Here is a 19033-nt window from a genome sequence, read left to right on the forward strand (position 1 = left end):
GGTTCTATTTGATGACAACACATGCAGGCCAAAAAGTTTTGCAAAAGATACTCTACACGACATTTGAGATATACACATCTTCACATGAAGGGTCTGAAGTTCCTCGATGAAAAATGTATGATTTTTGGGTTATCAAAAATTGATTCAATTAGTTTATGTGAAGGGTGAATATATGACATGGAAACCGGGAGTCCTTCCCTATTGGAAAAGCTAAAATAGCTTCAAATTGTCTCGAACTCATTTGTATGTGTGATTTATGTGGGCAATGCAAAGTAAATTTTTTTTTGAGTGAGAGTGTTTATTTTTTAATATTTATTGATGAGTACAGAAGCATGAACTGTATCTACTTCCTACGACATAAGTCAACAACTTTTGAGAAGTTCCTGACTGTGATGTCCCACATTGGTTGGAGAGGAGAACAAATCACCCTTTATAAGGGTGTGGAAACCTTCCCCTAGCAGATGTCTTGAGGGGAAGCCCGCAAGGGAAAGCTTAAATAGGACAATATCTGCTAGCGGTGGATCTGGGTTGTTACAAATGGTATCAGAGGTGGATCTGGGTAGTTACAAATGATATCAGAGCCAGACACCGGACGATGTGCCAGCCTTCTCACTGTTCCCCGAAGGGGGGTAGACACGAGGCGGTGTGCCAGTAAGGATGCTGAGCCTCAAAGGGGGTTGGATTTGGGGACGGTCTCACATTGATTAGAGGATCTGGGTTGTTACAAATGGTATCAGAGGTGGATCTGGGTAGTTACAAATGATATCAGAGCCAGACACCGGACGATGTGCCAGCCTTCTCACTGTTCCCCGAAGGGGGGTAGACACGAGGCGGTGTGCCAGTAAGGATGCTGAGCCTCAAAGGGGGTTGGATTTGGGGACGGTCTCACATTGATTAGAGGAAGGAAAGAGTGCCAGCGAGGACGCTGGACCCCGAAGGGGGGTGGATTGTGAAAGGGAAAGCCCAAAGAGGACAATATCTGCTAGCCGTGGATCTGGGTCACTAAATAGATAGAGTCATGAGTATTAAAAATATTTAATGTTTGTAACAAATATTAGTGGTGCATTGTGATTTGTGACGGTTTGATATTTGAGATTTATGAATTTTTTTTTGAATAACTAATAAAAATAACCCAACAACTCAACCGGGCTCTATATTTTCGAGTTTGGTTGTGAACACTATTTGAGTTGTTCGGGCCACCAACCTAATCAACTTGAAATTTGGATCGGCCTTAAAGATTTTCCAAATTCAACCCCTGTCGGGCCTATCGAACTCGAGGCTCATGGATTAAAAATATATTTTGACTTAAAATTTTTGAGTCTAAGGAGAGAGGAGGTGTGAAATGAGAGAGAGGAGAGTTACATAAAACAAAACGAAAGAAGCGAGAAAAGGCCCCAAGGAGACTATATTCTCGCTTAATTTGCACCAAAACCAGACACTCAAACACAACGAGAAACCCCCCAACCCAAATGGAAGCTCCCGAGTCTTCCAATTCTCGCAAGTATGGCGTCCCTTTCTACGCAGCCGCTTGGGTGCCTTCCATTTCTCTCAAATCCGAGAAAGAATCTCCAGAATCTGAAATTGATCGAGATCAATCCGGTGATGGCGACGTTTCCGCCGAGGACGAAACACTTCCATCTCATCCCACCACCGCAGTTAGTTACTACGTAGCTGCCGCTGGCGGTGGCGGAGAAGGTCGGAGTGGAATTTCCAATGCCCTTATACTAGCTCATTTCGATTTTGAATCCCGCTCGCTTTCTGATCAACCTGTAAACTCTCTCTCTCTCTCTGTTCTTCGGTGATTATTTTTCGTGTTCGAGTTTTCCTTTACCGGTAAATGCTTGGCGTTATTTATTTCGTCTATGTTATTGAGTGAAGCAGAAATGGGCAGATTATGATTTTTCTTCGATTGTTGATTCTCTTGCTGACTAGGTGCTATATGCTACTGTCTTTAAATTACGATTCTGTTTGTTTGGTTTTTCTTTTTGGTGATTTCTTTTCACCAATATATCGAAGTTTGCATTATGTAAATATTTGAAAATCTAAGACGTTGCTTGCTTACATTGATTTTGCCTCCTCAAATCTCGATATGATTCGATGGCATAATTGTCCTTTACTCTCCTGCAGTTTTGGTTGACCCGATGTTTTTACAGTACATTTTGATGTTTTCGTTTTCTTTAATCTTGGAAATGTGAATTTTATAATAGAAAAATGATTAGTGTTGCCACATATGAAGATAAAACATCTTCCTAGCCTAGCCCAAGTCGATGACCAATATTCTCTCCAATTTGAAATTGGTCTCAGTACATCAAGAAGAAGCAACAGAACAAATAAATTCTTTGTTACATTTACGATTTAACAAAGGCCTGTACATCCCTGATCCTATTGAAAACTATTCCTCTCTAACAGACACTCCTGTGAAATAGCCAAACAAGCATTAAAAGTATCTTGAATTTATCATTGAAGGGATGACCAAGGATCATTGAGGAGATTTATGTTCAATCTTCTATAGGAAACGCCTTGTGACAGATTGAAATTGCTCAATAGTTCATACCAACATCATTTCTTTCATGTAATATATAATATTCTCTGACTTGGGAGTGTAAACAACTCATTTTTTGTTCCTGCTAGAATCTGTGTTTCAATTTATGTGCCCTTTATAGAAGACATATCTGGTTGAGAATTTCGTAGACGGCTTCATATCCAGTATGATTGAGAATTTTCACTTAGACATGTAGGAGACTAGTTAATACATCAACAAAATTTGTTTCTCATCAGAAAAAAAAAAAAAAAAAAAAAAAAAAAAAAAAAAAGAAAGAAAAAAANGAAAAAGAAAACTACCGTGTGCAGCTGGAGAATTCTTGGTTGTTTACTTGCAATCCCTTTTTGTTGATATCATGGAAAACCTTGAATCTGTTCCTAAAACTTATGAAGATGTATGGAACCAAATGTCATGAGAAAATTATTTCTGTGTGGAATCCTTTACAGGGAGGTATTAATACTTGTGATAAGCTTAAGAGAAAGCATCCCCATATGGCTATATATGGTCTCTTGTTATGTTTAAGTTAGCTGTGGAGTGTGCAAGTTCAACTATGTATGTGTAAGTGTTTGAGGTTCAATTTGATATTATCGAGATTAATTTAACCAATCTCCATGGAGCAACTAAGTAAACCTTAAGAACCATTTTAAATGTACATTGTTTTATAGGTTTGCATTTATTAACCACAGCCATCAAAGACCCTTGGAAATATCATCTCATAGTTCAGTTGAGAGTTTTTACCAAGCTCATGATGATCTTATGCCAAATTCTTTCATCTTCAATAAAATTCTCCACCATATAGTCAATGGAGCCTTGTTCCTCCCAGTACTGCCTAACCCAAGGCTACCTAACTCCCTAGGCATGGACATAATGCTCCATTTAAGGAGAACTCGCCCTCCATCTCAGCACCTCCGGATAAAAAATCTGTCATAACTTTGAAATCTCTTATAATATACCGACTTGCAAACAAACCCAAAGCCACTATCTCAGATTGTTGGAATTCGGAGATCGGGCTTTTGATTTTCAAAGGAACCTATCACTTGATGGGCCTCCTACTCCAATCTCATTTGCGCATTGGACCTAAAGGAAGAAAGTGACAGATGGCGTTGGTTGTAAGAAACCTCCTCAACTTTCATGGTTAAGTCTTTTAATCTGTTCTTGCAAAACAGCCACAACAAAGAAAAACAATCCTCTGTATTAATGAGGGGACATTTCCCGGAGGAATAGAAATTATCTTATGAGAGCTCAGTCACCAAACATTAATGTTTGCGAAGGAATCTCCCTCATCATGCTTTATCTCCTTCCTGCCGTATCATGTGTATGGAAGCATCTTAATGTTGAAGGCATCTCTTCATTGCATGTTCCTTTGCCACACACTTTTATCATCCATTTTGGAAGCCTTCGGTTGGTCTGCAGTGCTGCCCATCAAGATTCATGACTTCCTCACTTACTTACTTCTGAGACATCCTTTCAAGGCCCAAGAGAAGATTGTTTGGCTCTCTATGGCCAGAACATTCTGCTGGACGAGGAAAGAAACAACCGCATTTTAGTGACAAAGCTAAGTTCTTTGACTACTTCTTAAACTCTGCACTTTACTTCTTTTAGTTTGTGCAAACGTACAAAGGTCTTATTTATCGGTGGAGACATTTTTTGTAATCCACTCTGGTGGTTGGAGGGTTGTCCTCTTGTGTAACTTTCATTCAATCAATGAAATTCTGTTTCTTAAAAAATCTGTGATAATTCCTACCTCCATCACTGTTTGTTTTCTATTGAAGGATTTAATTCATTCTATGGGTCCGATGAGAAACAATCTTTACTCAATGATTTGAAGGGATGCTTATGTGAAGAAAATTAAGGTTTTCTAGCGATCTTAGCCATAGTGTACATACATCTAATCAAATTCTAGGAAGATTATCTCATTTCTATGATCCCCATTCATGGTATGTTGTGTGCTCTCAAATGCAGAACATCCTTGTCATTTATTTGCCTATTGTCCTTGTTCATAGTTGTTGTCTCATTATGTTAGAAGCCTTTGGTTGGTACATGTTTTTTCCTGGCATGATTTATGATATTTTTACATCTTCTTTTGTGGTCACCTTTGTGGTGTTAAGAAGATTTTATGGCTTGCAAAATGGAAGAATATTCATGGACTCCTACTCAACCTTTGGTAGCTTTATGGATTAAATTTTGTTTCATGCTTTTTATTAGTGTAAATGTAAACACCCTTTTGGTGCTTATGGTCTTACTTCTTTAGTTCCCAATTGGAAAGCTGTCTCTTGTAATATCCTTTTAGTGGTTGGAAGTCTACTAATTCTCTATATTTCATTTAATTAATGAATTATTTTCTCTCTTCTAAAATAAAATAAATTTTGACCTCCTTACACCTTTGCCACCTTACTGAAAGATAGAAAGGAAAAGGTAGGGAACGTTCTCAAACATTGCTTGCACCATAGAAGTCGGTCTCTTCCTTGGGAAGGCAATCCTTCTTCCATTTGTTGGAACTCCTTCATCACCTTCTCCACAGGATTGTTGAATCCCTAATCTTCAAATTACCACCTAGCAGAGGCATTTTAAAGGCTATTCCCAGACTAGTGTCACAACCTCACTAGAGAAAGCAGGTTGTGACCCTCACACGCAAGACAGACAAATGGCTACCCTCAAGTGGCACCCATCTGGTCACATGAGGGCCAAGATTGAGAAATGCCATAATGCGCCCGATGAGGATGGTGCATCATCCAACACACCAAAAAATGTGCATTCAAGCTAAGTCGAGACATACACAAGGTTTGAGATAACGAGGCAACACGAGTGTTGAAGACAAGCTCGAAGAGGGCTGGGTAGAGCCCTGGGCCATAATCTCAAAAGTCGGGGTTTCAATGAGTTTTGGCATGCGGCTTTGGAATGAAGTCTGTCTATACGAAAGATGAAATCTCACTAAATTTAGTGTCAATCGGATACTCGACGGACTATGCATAGGGTTGTATGTTTGCTCGCCAAAATGACGTCTACTCGAGAAGGATTGGACATGCCTCAAAATGTACTATAGGGGGAGGCATAGTGTCAACTCTCCACCACGCCTGGGCCGTATGGCTTAAGCGAACTACCCTGTGGCACATACGTGTGTCATAGTGAGGGCGAGCGTTGCGAGACGAGTGTCTCAGATGACTTCATTTGAAATGGGTTTTTCAAGGATAGTACCGGGCAACACAGGTTTGGTATTGCGCCCCAGCCCATGTATCAGAGGTTGAATTATGCACCAGCTATCCAGTATGGTGTTTGTAAATGACATGACATGGGCACGGGAGGGCCAACGCCTCGATTGAACCCAGATGGATGGATGTTCGGGATGTCCCGATGTTATGAACGACACGTGGGCCTGTTCTTGATTGCATGACTGAGTGAGTTGCGATGGCTGACGACACCCCGTGACTTGGGAGGATGTCAAGACATATGGTTCATGTCGATTGGGAACCAAGATGACAAGATGAGATGCGACGTTGCATTGAGCGACCTTGGCCCCGAGTAGAGGTAAGGTCGAGCTGAATGACTTGGACTAGTGCAGAGGCAAGTTGATTGTTTCACAGACGATTGAACATGCATGCGTAGGCGGCGTGTGTGGTCGAACAAACTTGGATTCCGCACAAGTGATGTTTAGTTGGCGAAGACAAACCTCGCATGAGGTTCGACGAAGCCACAAAGTTGGGGCAAAAAATGCACATGAGGCTTGGGTTCCCCTCAATGCTAGTCGGCTAGTCGTGAACATGAGTAATAGCTGTGTTCCCTTTCAAAAAAAAGAAAAGAAGAAAAAAAAGAAAAAGGAAAAAAGCACAACTAACAACCTTCACTCCCAAACATTTTCTCAAAGATCGACCAATTTGAATGACACCTCGACTTAATTACCTATGTGAAAATATTCTAGAACTACTAACTTTTTTCCTCTATGTTGAAACTGAATCGAGCAATCTTCCAACAAAATAAAGTGGACAAGTCAATTGGAACAATTTTCATTAAGAATGCATTCGGTAATTTGCTTTTTCTATCACCTGCTGAGGCCTTTCTTAGAGAAAATAGCATGCAAAAATGGCCAGTCTACATCGTTATAAGGTTTCTCAAGATCTAATTTAAAGATAATTCCTACATATGTTCCTTCTATTCTTCCTTTCATACATACCTTCTTTAACAAATGAATGGCATCGACAATTTGTCTATCGGCTATTACCATCAAATGCAGCATGCTTTAACTAAAACCATGGAGGATTTGGGTCAATGCCATCAAGGTTATCATTTCTGAGGATTGGTTTGAACAAAATCAAAAGATTTATTTTTTATTTTTTATGATGAGCATTTAGCTTGGTAGGAATGGTTTGATTTAGTCAAGATTAAGTCTTCTCATTGTTGTTCACTTTCTCCTTTATTTGCAAATTACTCCTCTAATGATATTCATATGAATTTTCCTTGTTAGTTATAGGACGGGCTCTCTTTCCTCCATGCCTCCCTTAGGCCATCTCTCTCTCTCTCTCTTCCTATTTTATTTATTTATTTTTATTCTAGTTCTTATAATAAAAATGATATTTGCACGAATGTGGGGTGGGGGGTTGGGTGGTGGTGGTGGTTCTCATATCCCCTCTTTAGTTAGTTTGTTATTTTGCTCCCAATGGTAGTTCACATTCATTAACGTTTTATGATATTTGTGTTATCGTAATTTTATGAGATTTATTTGAATCCTGTGGAATGCTTTTTATTTGCTAGCTTTTTGCTCTATTTCCGTACTATCTTTTGCTATCATTTTTTGCTGCTGCCTTTTTTTCTGTTGGTATGCATTCATTAGTGATCTATCCTTCCAGGTTGCAAAATATGGAACTGGTTCTGATTTGCCTTACAGAATGGCTGTTCATCCAGCTGGAGATGGAATTATTTGTTCTTTTCCAAAAAGTTGCAGGTACTACTATTTCCGTTAACTGAACAAATTAATACGAACCAAAGATGATGATTATTAGTTCTTTCTTCGATACCAGTCTAAATCTCAATATACTAATAACTGTAGTAGGCATGTATGAAACAAAAGAGAGACAATTGATCAAAGGGTACAAACTCCAAAAAGAATGAAAAAGAAAAATAAAGAGAAATACAAAGAAACGGCAACCCATAACAGATGATAAACTTAAAAACTTGACAAAGAACTCATTCATCAAATTGAATCAAGAGAATTAACATTGAACTGCTCTTAGAAGTTGAAATAGGCTTTTGAAAGCTCCATCAAGTATTGGCGAAGAATTTCAGTCTTCATTTCAAGGAACTGTTTTTAACACAACAATTTCTTTCGAATTCTTTTGAATTCCTCTTTGAGATGAGCTATCCAAGCCGATAAATGAGCACTACATAGCGGTATTTGACTCCATAAGAAATGTTGAAAATAAATCTCAAAGTGAGCCTTGGAAGATAAAATTCACACATCTTCAAATTGAATATATATTTAGGAGAAATGCCAAAAAACACTTCTTAAACTTTCAAAAAAGGTTCATTTTTCTCGAAAAATAAATGATCAATGAATAAATCGAGAGGAAATTTGGTAGTTCCAAGGAGTTTAGGGTTAAAATTAGTACTATCATGAACCAAGAGCTACCTTGAAACAACGAAAAAACTACATTAAATGCTGCCTTGAAACGATAAGGAAGCCGTAATGATTAATGCAAGCCGAAATAACTTATTGGTAGAAGACAAGAGCCAAAAAGCCTGGAGTAAAAGCGCGGGCGAACATCTTCAGCTAATATTCTAATGAAGAAGTTAAAGCTATCTTGACATAAATTGTGAAATTAATGTTGGCCGCTGAACCTCTGTAATTATTTGTGAAAGAGCTTCTTAGAAAATGACAACCAATAAACCCCAATTATGAAGGCAACTGAAATATCAAAAGATGCTGAAACCAAAAACACTTCACCAGGAAACAAACTTCAAAGGGAAAACCTATGCTCGAAGACAAAATATTCATTGAAGCATTAAAAGTATTCCTTGTGGATCTTCTTAGCATTTGTCGGAAGTCATTTAACGATGGAATTTCTCACATTTGTAAACCACAAAGCTTAATTGAAAAGGAAAACTTGCAAGGAATTCAATATTATGAGAATCGTTGTCCAGAAAATCTCCTCTTCTCTTTATCTTTGATCACTGTGGATGCTAGACGAGAGTGCTTATCCTGTAACCATTTATCAAATTTTAGATGAAGTTTCCAAGAATTCTCTATTTTCCACCGCAATACTTTTGTATAACATTTTCTTCCATTTTCAACGTTGCCTTATTGGCCATAAACGGGTTGATGACCAACCGTCCCTGATGATGCTTTTCTAATGTTTCCTTAACATCCTTCCATTTATAATGGGCAAACAACTGGTTAAACACAAATAAGTCACTTAAATTTTTAAAGATTACTTTTGTCTTTCTAAATTGATATCTAGAGTCTTGTTCTTTCTTAATCCAATGACGTTGAGTTGAAAAATCTAGGGACATAGAATAAGACAAAAATTCCTTGACAAAAAGCAGAATGATTCTTCCTTTTTACCAACTCAGCATATGTACTTCATTTTGATCGTTTTACCCATCCAAATGATTTAAAAAACCATCACAAATCATTTCCCTAAAACCCAACCAATTGTTTTTGTTGTTACTAGCTGGAACCATAACTACTGATCTACAACCAGAAGGTTTTATAACAATACCTTGAGAATCCAACCAAAACAATTCATCTTCTTACTTAACCGACAAATTACAAACTCACCCTTAACAGGCCTAAAGAAGTGTGATGTTAATAGAGACTGCATAAGGTCAACTGAAGCTTCCTCGAACCAAAGAATTTCTTATGATGAACAACAATGGAGAAAAGGCAAGAACTATTTTGTTTTCAATCTTTAAAAAATCAGAGCCTAAAGAATTGATGAAAAGAAGTCCTTTCCTATGTTAAAAGGCTTCATATTCTGAAATTTCCTTAAACATAACTTGATTTTTGACTGATAAGAAGGCTAAAACGGATGAACGCGAAGATGTATGAAAGGTAGGATTGGAGAAGAGAAGGAAGGAAAGAGAAAGAGAGAGAGTAGAGAGCATATATTTGCTTGCCTGAACATTTCCTTTTCCTTGCTTAGCCTCTTTGATTATGAGTAAAATTCTATCCTGAACTACAAAACAGACAGGCATTCATGACATCTGACAAAAACTAAGAAGTTGCAACAATTTGGTATTTTATATCCATATTTCTCACGTTAAGGTCCTCCAATTTGTCAATTATGAAATAAGACTGGAGTACAGTACTTTCAGTCTTGAAATTAATCTTCCTGTTCATCATCCCAAAATAGAGTTGAAGTTTTTCTTAAGAGAAGTTACTGTTTCATAATATTTAACTGCAAGTTGGAGTCGTATCCTGTGGTTAATTTGATTGAGTCATCTTTTATATCATGGTGTAACTTGAGAAGCTTCGATTTGTAATTAATATTTTGCTCTCTTTATTCAGCTTGTTTAAATTGGATATCAAAAAGGACGATGGAGACCAGAAACTTGGTCTAAAACTCTCTCAGAAGGTGCTCAGCCAGTTGGAAGATGTTGGACTGCAGTTAGCCTTGAAATTTAACAACGAGGGCTCATTGCTTGCCACTGGTGGCGAGGTAGAAATGTTTCTATTTGATTGATTTTTTTTTGGGGAAGGAAACAACTTTCTATACTGCACACAAATTAAAATATGAGAGAGGGGGAGGTAAGGTATTCTTCCAAAGAGGCAAAAGGAGCTTACAAATTCAATCATTACAAACCTAGAATGTTAATAACTTGTGCATTTCTCCAAGTGCTCGCTGCTTGCAACTCTGTTCTGTCATTTTATTATGGTGAAGTTTTGATATCATTAACTTTACTGTAACCCATACCTTAAGTTTTTAGGTTAAATGATTATTTAAAATGTTACTAGAGTAGAATGTCATGTGTTCAAAGTTTATGTCATTTTCTCTCCAATTAATATTGATTTTTACTTGTTGGACTTTCTATAAATTTCGAAGCCCACACGTGAGGGAGAGTGCTAAATTATTGATATGATTAAATTTACCGCAACCCGTCAACTTGAGCTATTGGGTTGAAAAGTGATTTAACACATTGCATGCATGTATTAAAATGCTTTAGGCTGTTTGATTTTTATCTAGAAGTAGCTTGCATTATTATTCTCTGATTTGAATGCAGTACAGGATGGAAATTTAAGGGTCTTCAAGTGGCCTAGCTTGGACATTATTCTCAATGAACCCAATGCCCATTCTACTGTGAAGGACTTGGATTTCAGGTCTGCAATGTTATAGTTTCTTTTTCTTGATAGATCCTGCATATGTTTGATAATATGATAAGTGTATGTTGTTTGTTTATCTAAACTCCGTTTGTGTGATGAAGTTTTGGTGATAGTGTCATTTTACTTTTGCAGTCCTGATGGCATGTATCTGGTCTCCTTAGGTGGCCCTTGTAGAGTGTGGGATGTGACTTCATCAACTGTAGTAACTGCTCTTCCAAAAGGAAATGTGAGTAAATAATTGTTTTATTATTTGAAGGCCTTCTGCTTTTAGTTGTAGAGGCATTTGCATCTATGTTAGGCTCTTTATTGTATTCCCTTTGATATTTGGGTTCGTGTGGTGTCATTGACTGACATGTACTTGTATTTGCCTTTATTAGATAAACATGAAGTTCCATCTGAAAACTAATTTGTAGTGGGAGGAGCAACTCATGTATCTTATAAAGTGAGATCTCTTCATTTTTTTGATGTGAGATCCTTAACATACCCTTTCAAGATGGTGCTTCTTCGACTGCCCCATTATTGGGTCGCATCTTGATATTTTTGAGACCAAATACCCGTTTAGGCTTCATGGGCTATGATAGCATATTAAATAAACATAGGGTTCCATCTCAAAACCATTTGGCAATGCGAGAGTAACTCATATGTTTTATAAAATTTTGAGGTCTCTTAATCTTTTTGACATGCTATCCTCAACAACTTTTTTCTTATAGGTTGTGTTTTGAGGGGGATTGGGTGGGCAGGAATTCTTTTGGTCTTTTTGGGGCTTTCTTGATGTGTGATTGCGTTGGGTGCTTTTGGAGGCTTCTCTTTACTTTATGCCTTTCCTGTAATTTTTATTTTTTGAATAGCAAAATCTCCTGCTTGATATGGAGTATTTCCTTGGGACCAATTAGATTTCGACCTCGACCAAGACCCTCATACTGACTGAATGCATGGTAGAAGTGATAATTTGTTTATTAATTGATTTTCTTGATTATGGAATCTGGTTCTACCTCTGGAATCCATGAGAGAGTGAGAAGCATGGCCCACTTCTTACTCCCAAGTTACATCTAGAATTTATTCTTTAAGCATTTTTCTTATGCTTTTCACTCGTTGAAAACCTGACCACCACTCCATCCAGATATCATCTCATCCTCAACCACTATGGAAATATTTACATTTCACATTTCTTTTTACTCTGATTTAGAAGAAGAGGTATTTATGAGTAAAGTTTAGAAGAATAGCCGAGCACCAAGATTGATATTGAACTTGAAAGTTATAAAGTTTGCCGATTAAAGATATCCTTATATGGTCTCAAGTGGTCTTGAAGAGCTTGGTTTGAATGCTTTGGGAAAGTTGTGACTATGATATGAACCATGACATCAATCATACAAGATAAAGTTTAAGGAAGATGTGAAGAAAATGTTGTTCAAGCTCCATTTATTCTTGGATGGTTACAAATTTTGGTTGGATGGTAATTTAGAGTTATGGTGTTTCGCTAATTGTGGCCCTAAGGTATACATAGTGGCTAATTATGGTCATAAAGTATGAAAGTTACAACTCTTGGAATGCCTCATGGAAGGTTAAAAGTTTTCATTTTGAGGTTATATAAAGCCATGTATATTATATTTGTAAAGAGACTTAGTAAAAAGAGTATTTGTGCTTTCTTTTAGCCCATAGCTAAGTTTCTTTGCAATTCAATGTAGTTTAGGTTGCATGTAGAATCATTCAAGCTAGACATGATTGATCTTGCTTGTGGAGTGATTCGAATCTCAAACAAATATTCTTGCCTTGAGATATTTGATCAACAAGGTAATCGGGAGTGAATCTTTATCATTAGGGCTAAGTTCCCTTACCTTTCCTTTGCAATTCTATGTAGTTTATATTGCATGTTTAGAATCATTCAAGCTAGATATGATCGATCTTGCTTGTGGAGTGATTCGAATCTCAAACAAGTGTTCTTTCTTTGAGATATTCGATCAACAAGGTAATTTGAATCTTACTTCCCTTGTAGTGATTCCGTATCATTTGGTATAAGAGCCTTCCCTTGGGTTGATTCTTTATCAGACTAGCTATGGCTACCTTCAAAGTCAACCGATCATATGGAATAATAAAACTACTATTCTAGTTGTGTATGTTGATGATATTATTCTCATAGATAAAGATGAAGGATCAATTGATCTTAAGAACAAACTTGGAAGTCTTGAATTTCTTTTTAGGGAGAGTTTGCCAGATCTTAGAAAAGTATTTTTGTTTATCAAAAGAAATATGTAATTGACTTAGTTCAAGACACATGTTTACTTCGGTTGTCAAACAACAGGAACTCATATGAACTGAGTCTAGAAGTCAGAACTTGTAGAAGTTGAAGAAGTAAAGAACAACGATAAACACCTAAGACTTATGGTAGACTAATCAATTTATCTCATACATCTATATATAACATTTATATTAAGTATGGTGAGTCAATTCATGCATTCACCTGGACCCATTCATTTTGAAGTAGTGTACAAAATTCTGAGATATTTGAAAAAACTCCAGGTATAGGTATATTATTTCAGAAGCATGACAATTTTCAAGTTGAAGTGTTTATTAATGCAGATTAGGTTGGAAGCACTACTGATAGAAGATTTACATCTACTTATTGTTCGTTTGTTGGAGGAAATTTAGTACATGGCAGAGTAAAAAACAAAATATAGTAGTCAGAAGTAGTGCTAGTTGACTTTAGAGCCTTAGTACATGTAATTTGCGAAGGTATATGGATTAACAGGATACTTGGAAATTGTCTCAAAACACCTATATAGGTCAATTGTGATAACAAGAACTGATAATTTAGTCTTACATGATAGAACTAAGCATATTGAAGTTGACATTATTTCATAAAACCGAAGATTAATGCAAGTGTAATATGCATATCTTATCTTTTGTCAACAAAAAAATGAAAAAGAAAAAAAAAAAAAAAAGGTTGATAAGTTAATTATAGGTCTTTCAAAAAGACAATTTGGTAAACTTATCAAACAAGTTGCCTATGGAAGATATCAACAAACCAGGAGGGAGAGTGTTGAATTTTCTTTTATATATTTTGTAATATTACTTGTGTATATTGTACTGTATATTGTACTTTCCCTATTGGTTCATGTTCTGTCTTCTATATATGAGGACCTTGTATTTGTTTTAGATGGGTAAGAACAAATACAGTATTACTATTTTTCGTCCCTAAGTTAAGTCCAGTGTTTTATCTAATTGATTGAAGAATATCCTGCCTTTTAGTATTGAAAAGCAAATGGCCTTTGTGGCTAATAGACAAATTTTGGATGCTTCTTCAATTGCAAATGAGGTGATTGATGATTAGACAGCATCTCAGAAGAAGGGTGTTCTTAAACTTCATTTGTTTTTGCATGAGCAAGATGCTCATTGACCCAACATCATTGTTGATAAATACTATCATTCAGAGGCTAATTTCCTTTTGCCAAAGCACATCTCGAGGGTCCATACAAATCTCCTTGGTGTTTATTTGTTTCATCCTTTTGGCATAACTCTTGTTTGACTTGTGGAATTATTGCTACAATTTTCCAAGACTTTTTCGAATAACCACTTGACCTATTCGAATTATTGTAATGCTTGCTCAAGTTTGGAATAGTTCACAAGAAGTTTGGGATTTGGGTTTCACCATAATCTTAATGATTTAGTGGTGATTGTATGGGCCAGTCTCCTCCCATTTTCAATCTGTAGGTTTATTTTGATGGTAGTTTTTATTTAAAGTGTGATTGATGTATTAGGTCTTTCTTCTACTTAAGATAGACCTTTGTAATTCTTTTATAATGAGAAATAATTATTTTCTGAAATTTTCCTGGAAAATCAATATGATATCAAATTAGAAAGTCTTGGGTTCAAACCAATGTAATCTCATATTCGCCCTAAATAATATTGATTTCCGCTTGTTAGAAATACAAATTTTCAAGCCCTCAAGTAGGGGAGTGTTAAAGTATTAATATAATTACATTTACTTTAACTCAACAACTTAAGCTTTTGGGTCCATGGGTGATTTAATACTATCATTTATAACATAACTTTTGATTCTTGGCGTTGGTCTCTTTAACCCTGTTTACGTGGCTAGTTTCTGTTACATATCATTGTTCTAACAACCTTTATTTGATGGTTTGAAAAGATGCCTATCCTAAGATTTTAGATTTTTTTATTTATTTTTTATGCGAGCTTAATCTTGGAGGTATTGACATAGCTATTCGATTTCAAAGGAGAATGCCTCAGTTTACCTTCTCTCATTGTTGTGTAATGTGTTTTTCTAATTCAGAGCATCCTTGTCATTTTTTTTCTTAGTGCTCTTATTGCCTCATGGTGTTGGGCAATGTTTGATGCTTTTGGTCTATGGTTTTGTCAAATGATGTTTTTGGTATCCTTGATTCAGTTTTTGTGGTAATCCTTTCTATGGTGTGAAAAGAACTTTCTGGCTAGCTATAAACAAAGTTTTATTTTGGTATCTTTAGTTTTGAGAGATGATCGAATTTTCAAGGATGCTTTCTCTCTTGCAGGATGAGGTTTTTGTCTCATGCAGATTTTCTTTGGCCAACAACGGGAATATGGTTTTATACACTGCTACAGTGACTAGTAAAGAGATTTCTTCCGACTTATGTTTGCCCTATAATTCTATTGTTATCTAATCTTGGTGAGGATTCTATTAAATAGGCAAAGGTGGAGCCATTGTAACCTGGGATGCAACCACTTGGAGGAGGGTAGCCTCAAAGCTCATAACTCGTGATAATATTACTGCATTCAATGTTTCAGCTAATGGGAAGCTCCTTGCCTGGTACTAAAATAAGTGATTTTTTTTCATGCAAGTTATCTGCTATTTTGATACCTGAACATTGCAGTCATGCCTCCTATTATGATGTCCATGTTTAGGAAATGTCAAATACCATTAAATGGGAGGTGAAATTCCAGCTACCTAGGTGTTCTAACCTTGTGGGACGCTCTATGTTGTGCTGCCCATGATTTGCTTAGGTCTTCGTTAGGGTGCACTGTGAGATTGGTTTTAATCAGACCCAATTGTTGAGGCAATAAGGCCTATTAGGTAGTGGGAAAACTGTAGACTCTGTTTCATGCATGACATATCTTAAACATTTCAACCATTATTCCCTTTCCATATGCCCCTCTCAGTCTATCAGTCCTATACTTGTGGATTCATACTCTTAGGCTTTTAATAGATTGATGCTAACTTAGGCTTATTTTTTCTTCTGTCAAATCTCATCTCACCTTTTTTTGTTTTTATCAGAAAAATTCCGGACAAGGTTATTTATCTTTTACTGTTTGTCCATGTGGACTAAAAATTTCGAAAGGTTATTTTGCAAATAAGATTAAGTTGAAACAAAAAGAATGATTATGACAGTCCTTTTAACTTATGCCTTCACTAGTAACTATTCTATCCCAAATAACGAATAACATTGTTTTTTGTTACCTTGCTGGCTAGGCTACTCTTGAATATGTATGGTGTTGTAGTTTGAATACACTCCGTAACAATTTCTGCTTCATTATTGGTGTAGTGGTACAACTCAGGGAGATGTTCTGATCATAAATTCAACCGGCATGCGAGTCCAAAAGATAGTTAAGAAGGCACACCTTGGTTTTGTAACTGCAATGAGCTTTTTCCATGATTCAAGGTTTTAATCAAACATCTCCGTTTAACATAATTAGATATCACTGCAATAATATTGATTATGAAGGATGTTTTTTTTTTTTTTAATCCAGGGCTTTGGTTTCTGCATCAATGGATTCCAGTGTTAGGGTGACTGTAATTGAGGAGGAGCAGAAAAACGGTACTTGTATCCTTGCTTTATGGTCTGATAACTCAAATGTCTATCATCACATGCCATCTGTTGTCAATTGTCACCTTACTGCACTTGACCTATAGAAACATGATATAGAATGATATCTACGCACACTGCACCATCTCTAGTAGCAGGCTTATGTTTAAAACAACATGATACATAAGCCTGCTACCAGTTTTGATAGAAAACAGCATGATATAACTTTGGGCTTTTAATCGAAGGATTTTATGTTGTTTATTGTTTGGTCATGGTTAATGGTGAAAGATACGATGTGCTTGATGTAGCCTAGACTTAGGAAAATTTTACTTAAAAAGAAAAAATCATGAAAATATATGTTTTCACCGATGTTCTCTCATTAAACTGAAAATGATAGAATAAAAATGGCTAAGATGCCTTCACCGCTCCTTAGTGGAACTGTCTCACTTTGTCTATATTTGGTGAAGGACATTTCTTCTTAACTATATCTGAGTAATGATTACCTCTGGTTCCTATGCCCACCTTGAGGTGTTGTGCATTTGGTGAACGCATAGTTTTAACACTGATTTTGACCATCATGTTTGATGTTTTAGGCTTTTTCTAATGTTGGTATATTTTTTTAACATTAACTTAGAAATTTTTTTATTCGTAGACGATGTATGTATGAAGGGTCCGAACTTCATATGTATCTTCTTTTAACCTAAAATTGACATTTAATTCATGTAGTATAATGACTTGTTACATAAGAGCGTTAATAAACTTTACTATTCTAATAGGAAATGGAGGCTCGAGGGTATCACTAAATTACCATTTATTTGCTTGCAGGAATGAACTTGTGGGTCATCATATTCATTTTGTTAATTGCCGTTGCTGCATATTTAATCAAGAATGGTAAATTTGACAAGTTTGAGCTTCCCACCTTTTCCAGTGGTTAAATGAAGGTGGAATGTTGAGGAACTCAAAGCCTATCAATCTTAATTGGAACTGTTTTGACTCTCCCATAGCATATTTGTTATATTCAAATTCAAATAAGCAGTGTCCTAGTTCTCTGATCATATATGTAAAATTTCCACATTTTTGTTGATGTTCAAAATTGAAATTTTCTTGATCTACCCTCTTAAGTTTGTTCTATTTTTTTTTTTTTCCTCTCTAACATTGAAGAATAGATGAGAAGGACAAAGTGCTTTCGACAATTCCTCCTGTGAATGTGATTGCTGGATACAATGTTGAGAAAAATGACCTTAGTTGCAGAAAGGTTAATTGTGAAGTATCAAGTATACAAACCACATACAATTGTAGAATGAGCTTATGTATCTATTTGATTTGTCACTTTTAAGTACTACAGGAGGGTCGAGAGCTTTATAGGCAATTTATAATTAGATTCAAGCTTGTACAAAAATGAACAATAAATGAGCTTTTGCCCTGGTTTGCATAGCACTCCCATTAAGGCAATTACGCTCAATTTTTAATAGTTTGACTCGTAATTATTTGTTAATTTCATTATGGTTCAACTAGTTAAAACATTATCGAACTCTTAGAAACTAAAAAAAAAACCTTTGAAAAGAGGTCTATTTGAAGCTTCAAGCATCCAGGCAGCAATATGTTCAGAGTTTGTAGAAGTTGCTAGTGTTGTAGTTTGCTTGCTTCTATCATCTATTTTCTTTTGTTACTTTTTATTGTAGTGAGATTGCAATCATCTATTAGATCTGCTTCTCAAAGAGTATATCATTACATCCTTAACCCTCTGTATTGGTAACAAAAAAGAGTGCAACCAAAATTGAAGAACAATTGGTTAGTTCAATATGGATTGATTATATCAATTTTAATTTGCTCAATACATTGTGATATGTACCGATAAGCTTGGTGCAGGGCACGGGTAGGAAATATCACAGTCATGCTTGTCCAAAGCGTGTTGCATGTGGCCGCATGTTGGATGTCACGATTATGCTTATCTAGGGCATGTTGTCCATGGCTGCATCCATGTTTTTTTTTTTTTTTTCATTTCTTGGAACTTTTTTTTACTTTTTCAGGTGGTATTAAGATGCCATTGTGTCGGGATATCTTATCTATCTCTCCAGGAAAATGTACATCTCCAGAAAATATTTTGAGTTCAATCCTTTGTTTTTTTTCCTCCACTTAGACCAATAAGCCTACTCTCGGTTTCTTATACTTAAAGTTAGTCGTGTAGCTACTCCATACCCGTTCTAAACGGCTTTTTACTTACTTTCATGTATAATTAGGTCTTTAATATTGCAATTTTGTCAGACTATTTTCCAAATCATATATATACTCATCAGAGCTAAAATGTCTCAAAATGTTCTATAGAGGATGTGACTAGCTGTCAATTCTTTCCACTCGAATTATATGCTATCAAAGCTGTAGTTG

At 36.1% G+C, this 19033-nt stretch overlaps 1 protein-coding gene across 1 annotated transcript; it reads left to right on the plus strand.

Annotated features, from left to right (window-relative positions):
• Window positions 1-1393: 1393 nt before the first annotated feature.
• Window positions 1394-17838, plus strand: LOC111458762 (SEC12-like protein 2). The gene is made up of 10 exons (XM_023101563.1): window positions 1394-1769; window positions 7384-7478; window positions 10041-10191; window positions 10759-10850; window positions 10986-11079; window positions 15380-15455; window positions 15534-15654; window positions 16388-16504; window positions 16593-16660; window positions 17474-17838. Exons 1-10 carry the CDS (start codon window positions 1470-1472, stop codon window positions 17581-17583), a joined length of 1224 nt encoding a protein of 407 aa, XP_022957331.1. The 5' UTR covers window positions 1394-1469; the 3' UTR covers window positions 17584-17838.
• The last annotated feature ends 1195 nt before the right edge of the window (window positions 17839-19033 follow it).

The sequence above is a fragment of the Cucurbita moschata genome, unplaced genomic scaffold (assembly GCF_002738365.1).
Source record: "Cucurbita moschata cultivar Rifu unplaced genomic scaffold, Cmos_1.0 Cmo_Scf00021, whole genome shotgun sequence".
NCBI classification, from domain to species: domain Eukaryota; kingdom Viridiplantae; phylum Streptophyta; class Magnoliopsida; order Cucurbitales; family Cucurbitaceae; genus Cucurbita; species Cucurbita moschata.

What these genes read in the sequence shown, in the direction of transcription:
- LOC111458762 (XM_023101563.1), top strand. Translation starts at nt 1,470, where the DNA reads ATGGAAGCTCCCGAGTCTTCCAATTCTCGCAAGTATGGCGTCCCTTTC. An exon ending in TCTTTTCCAAAAAGTTGCAG is followed by an intron (nt 7,479 to 10,040) that starts GTACTACTATTT and finishes CTCTTTATTCAG; the next exon opens with CTTGTTTAAATTGGATATCA. An exon ending in TGAGGAGGAGCAGAAAAACG is followed by an intron (nt 16,661 to 17,473) that starts GTACTTGTATCC and finishes ATTTGCTTGCAG; the next exon opens with GAATGAACTTGTGGGTCATC.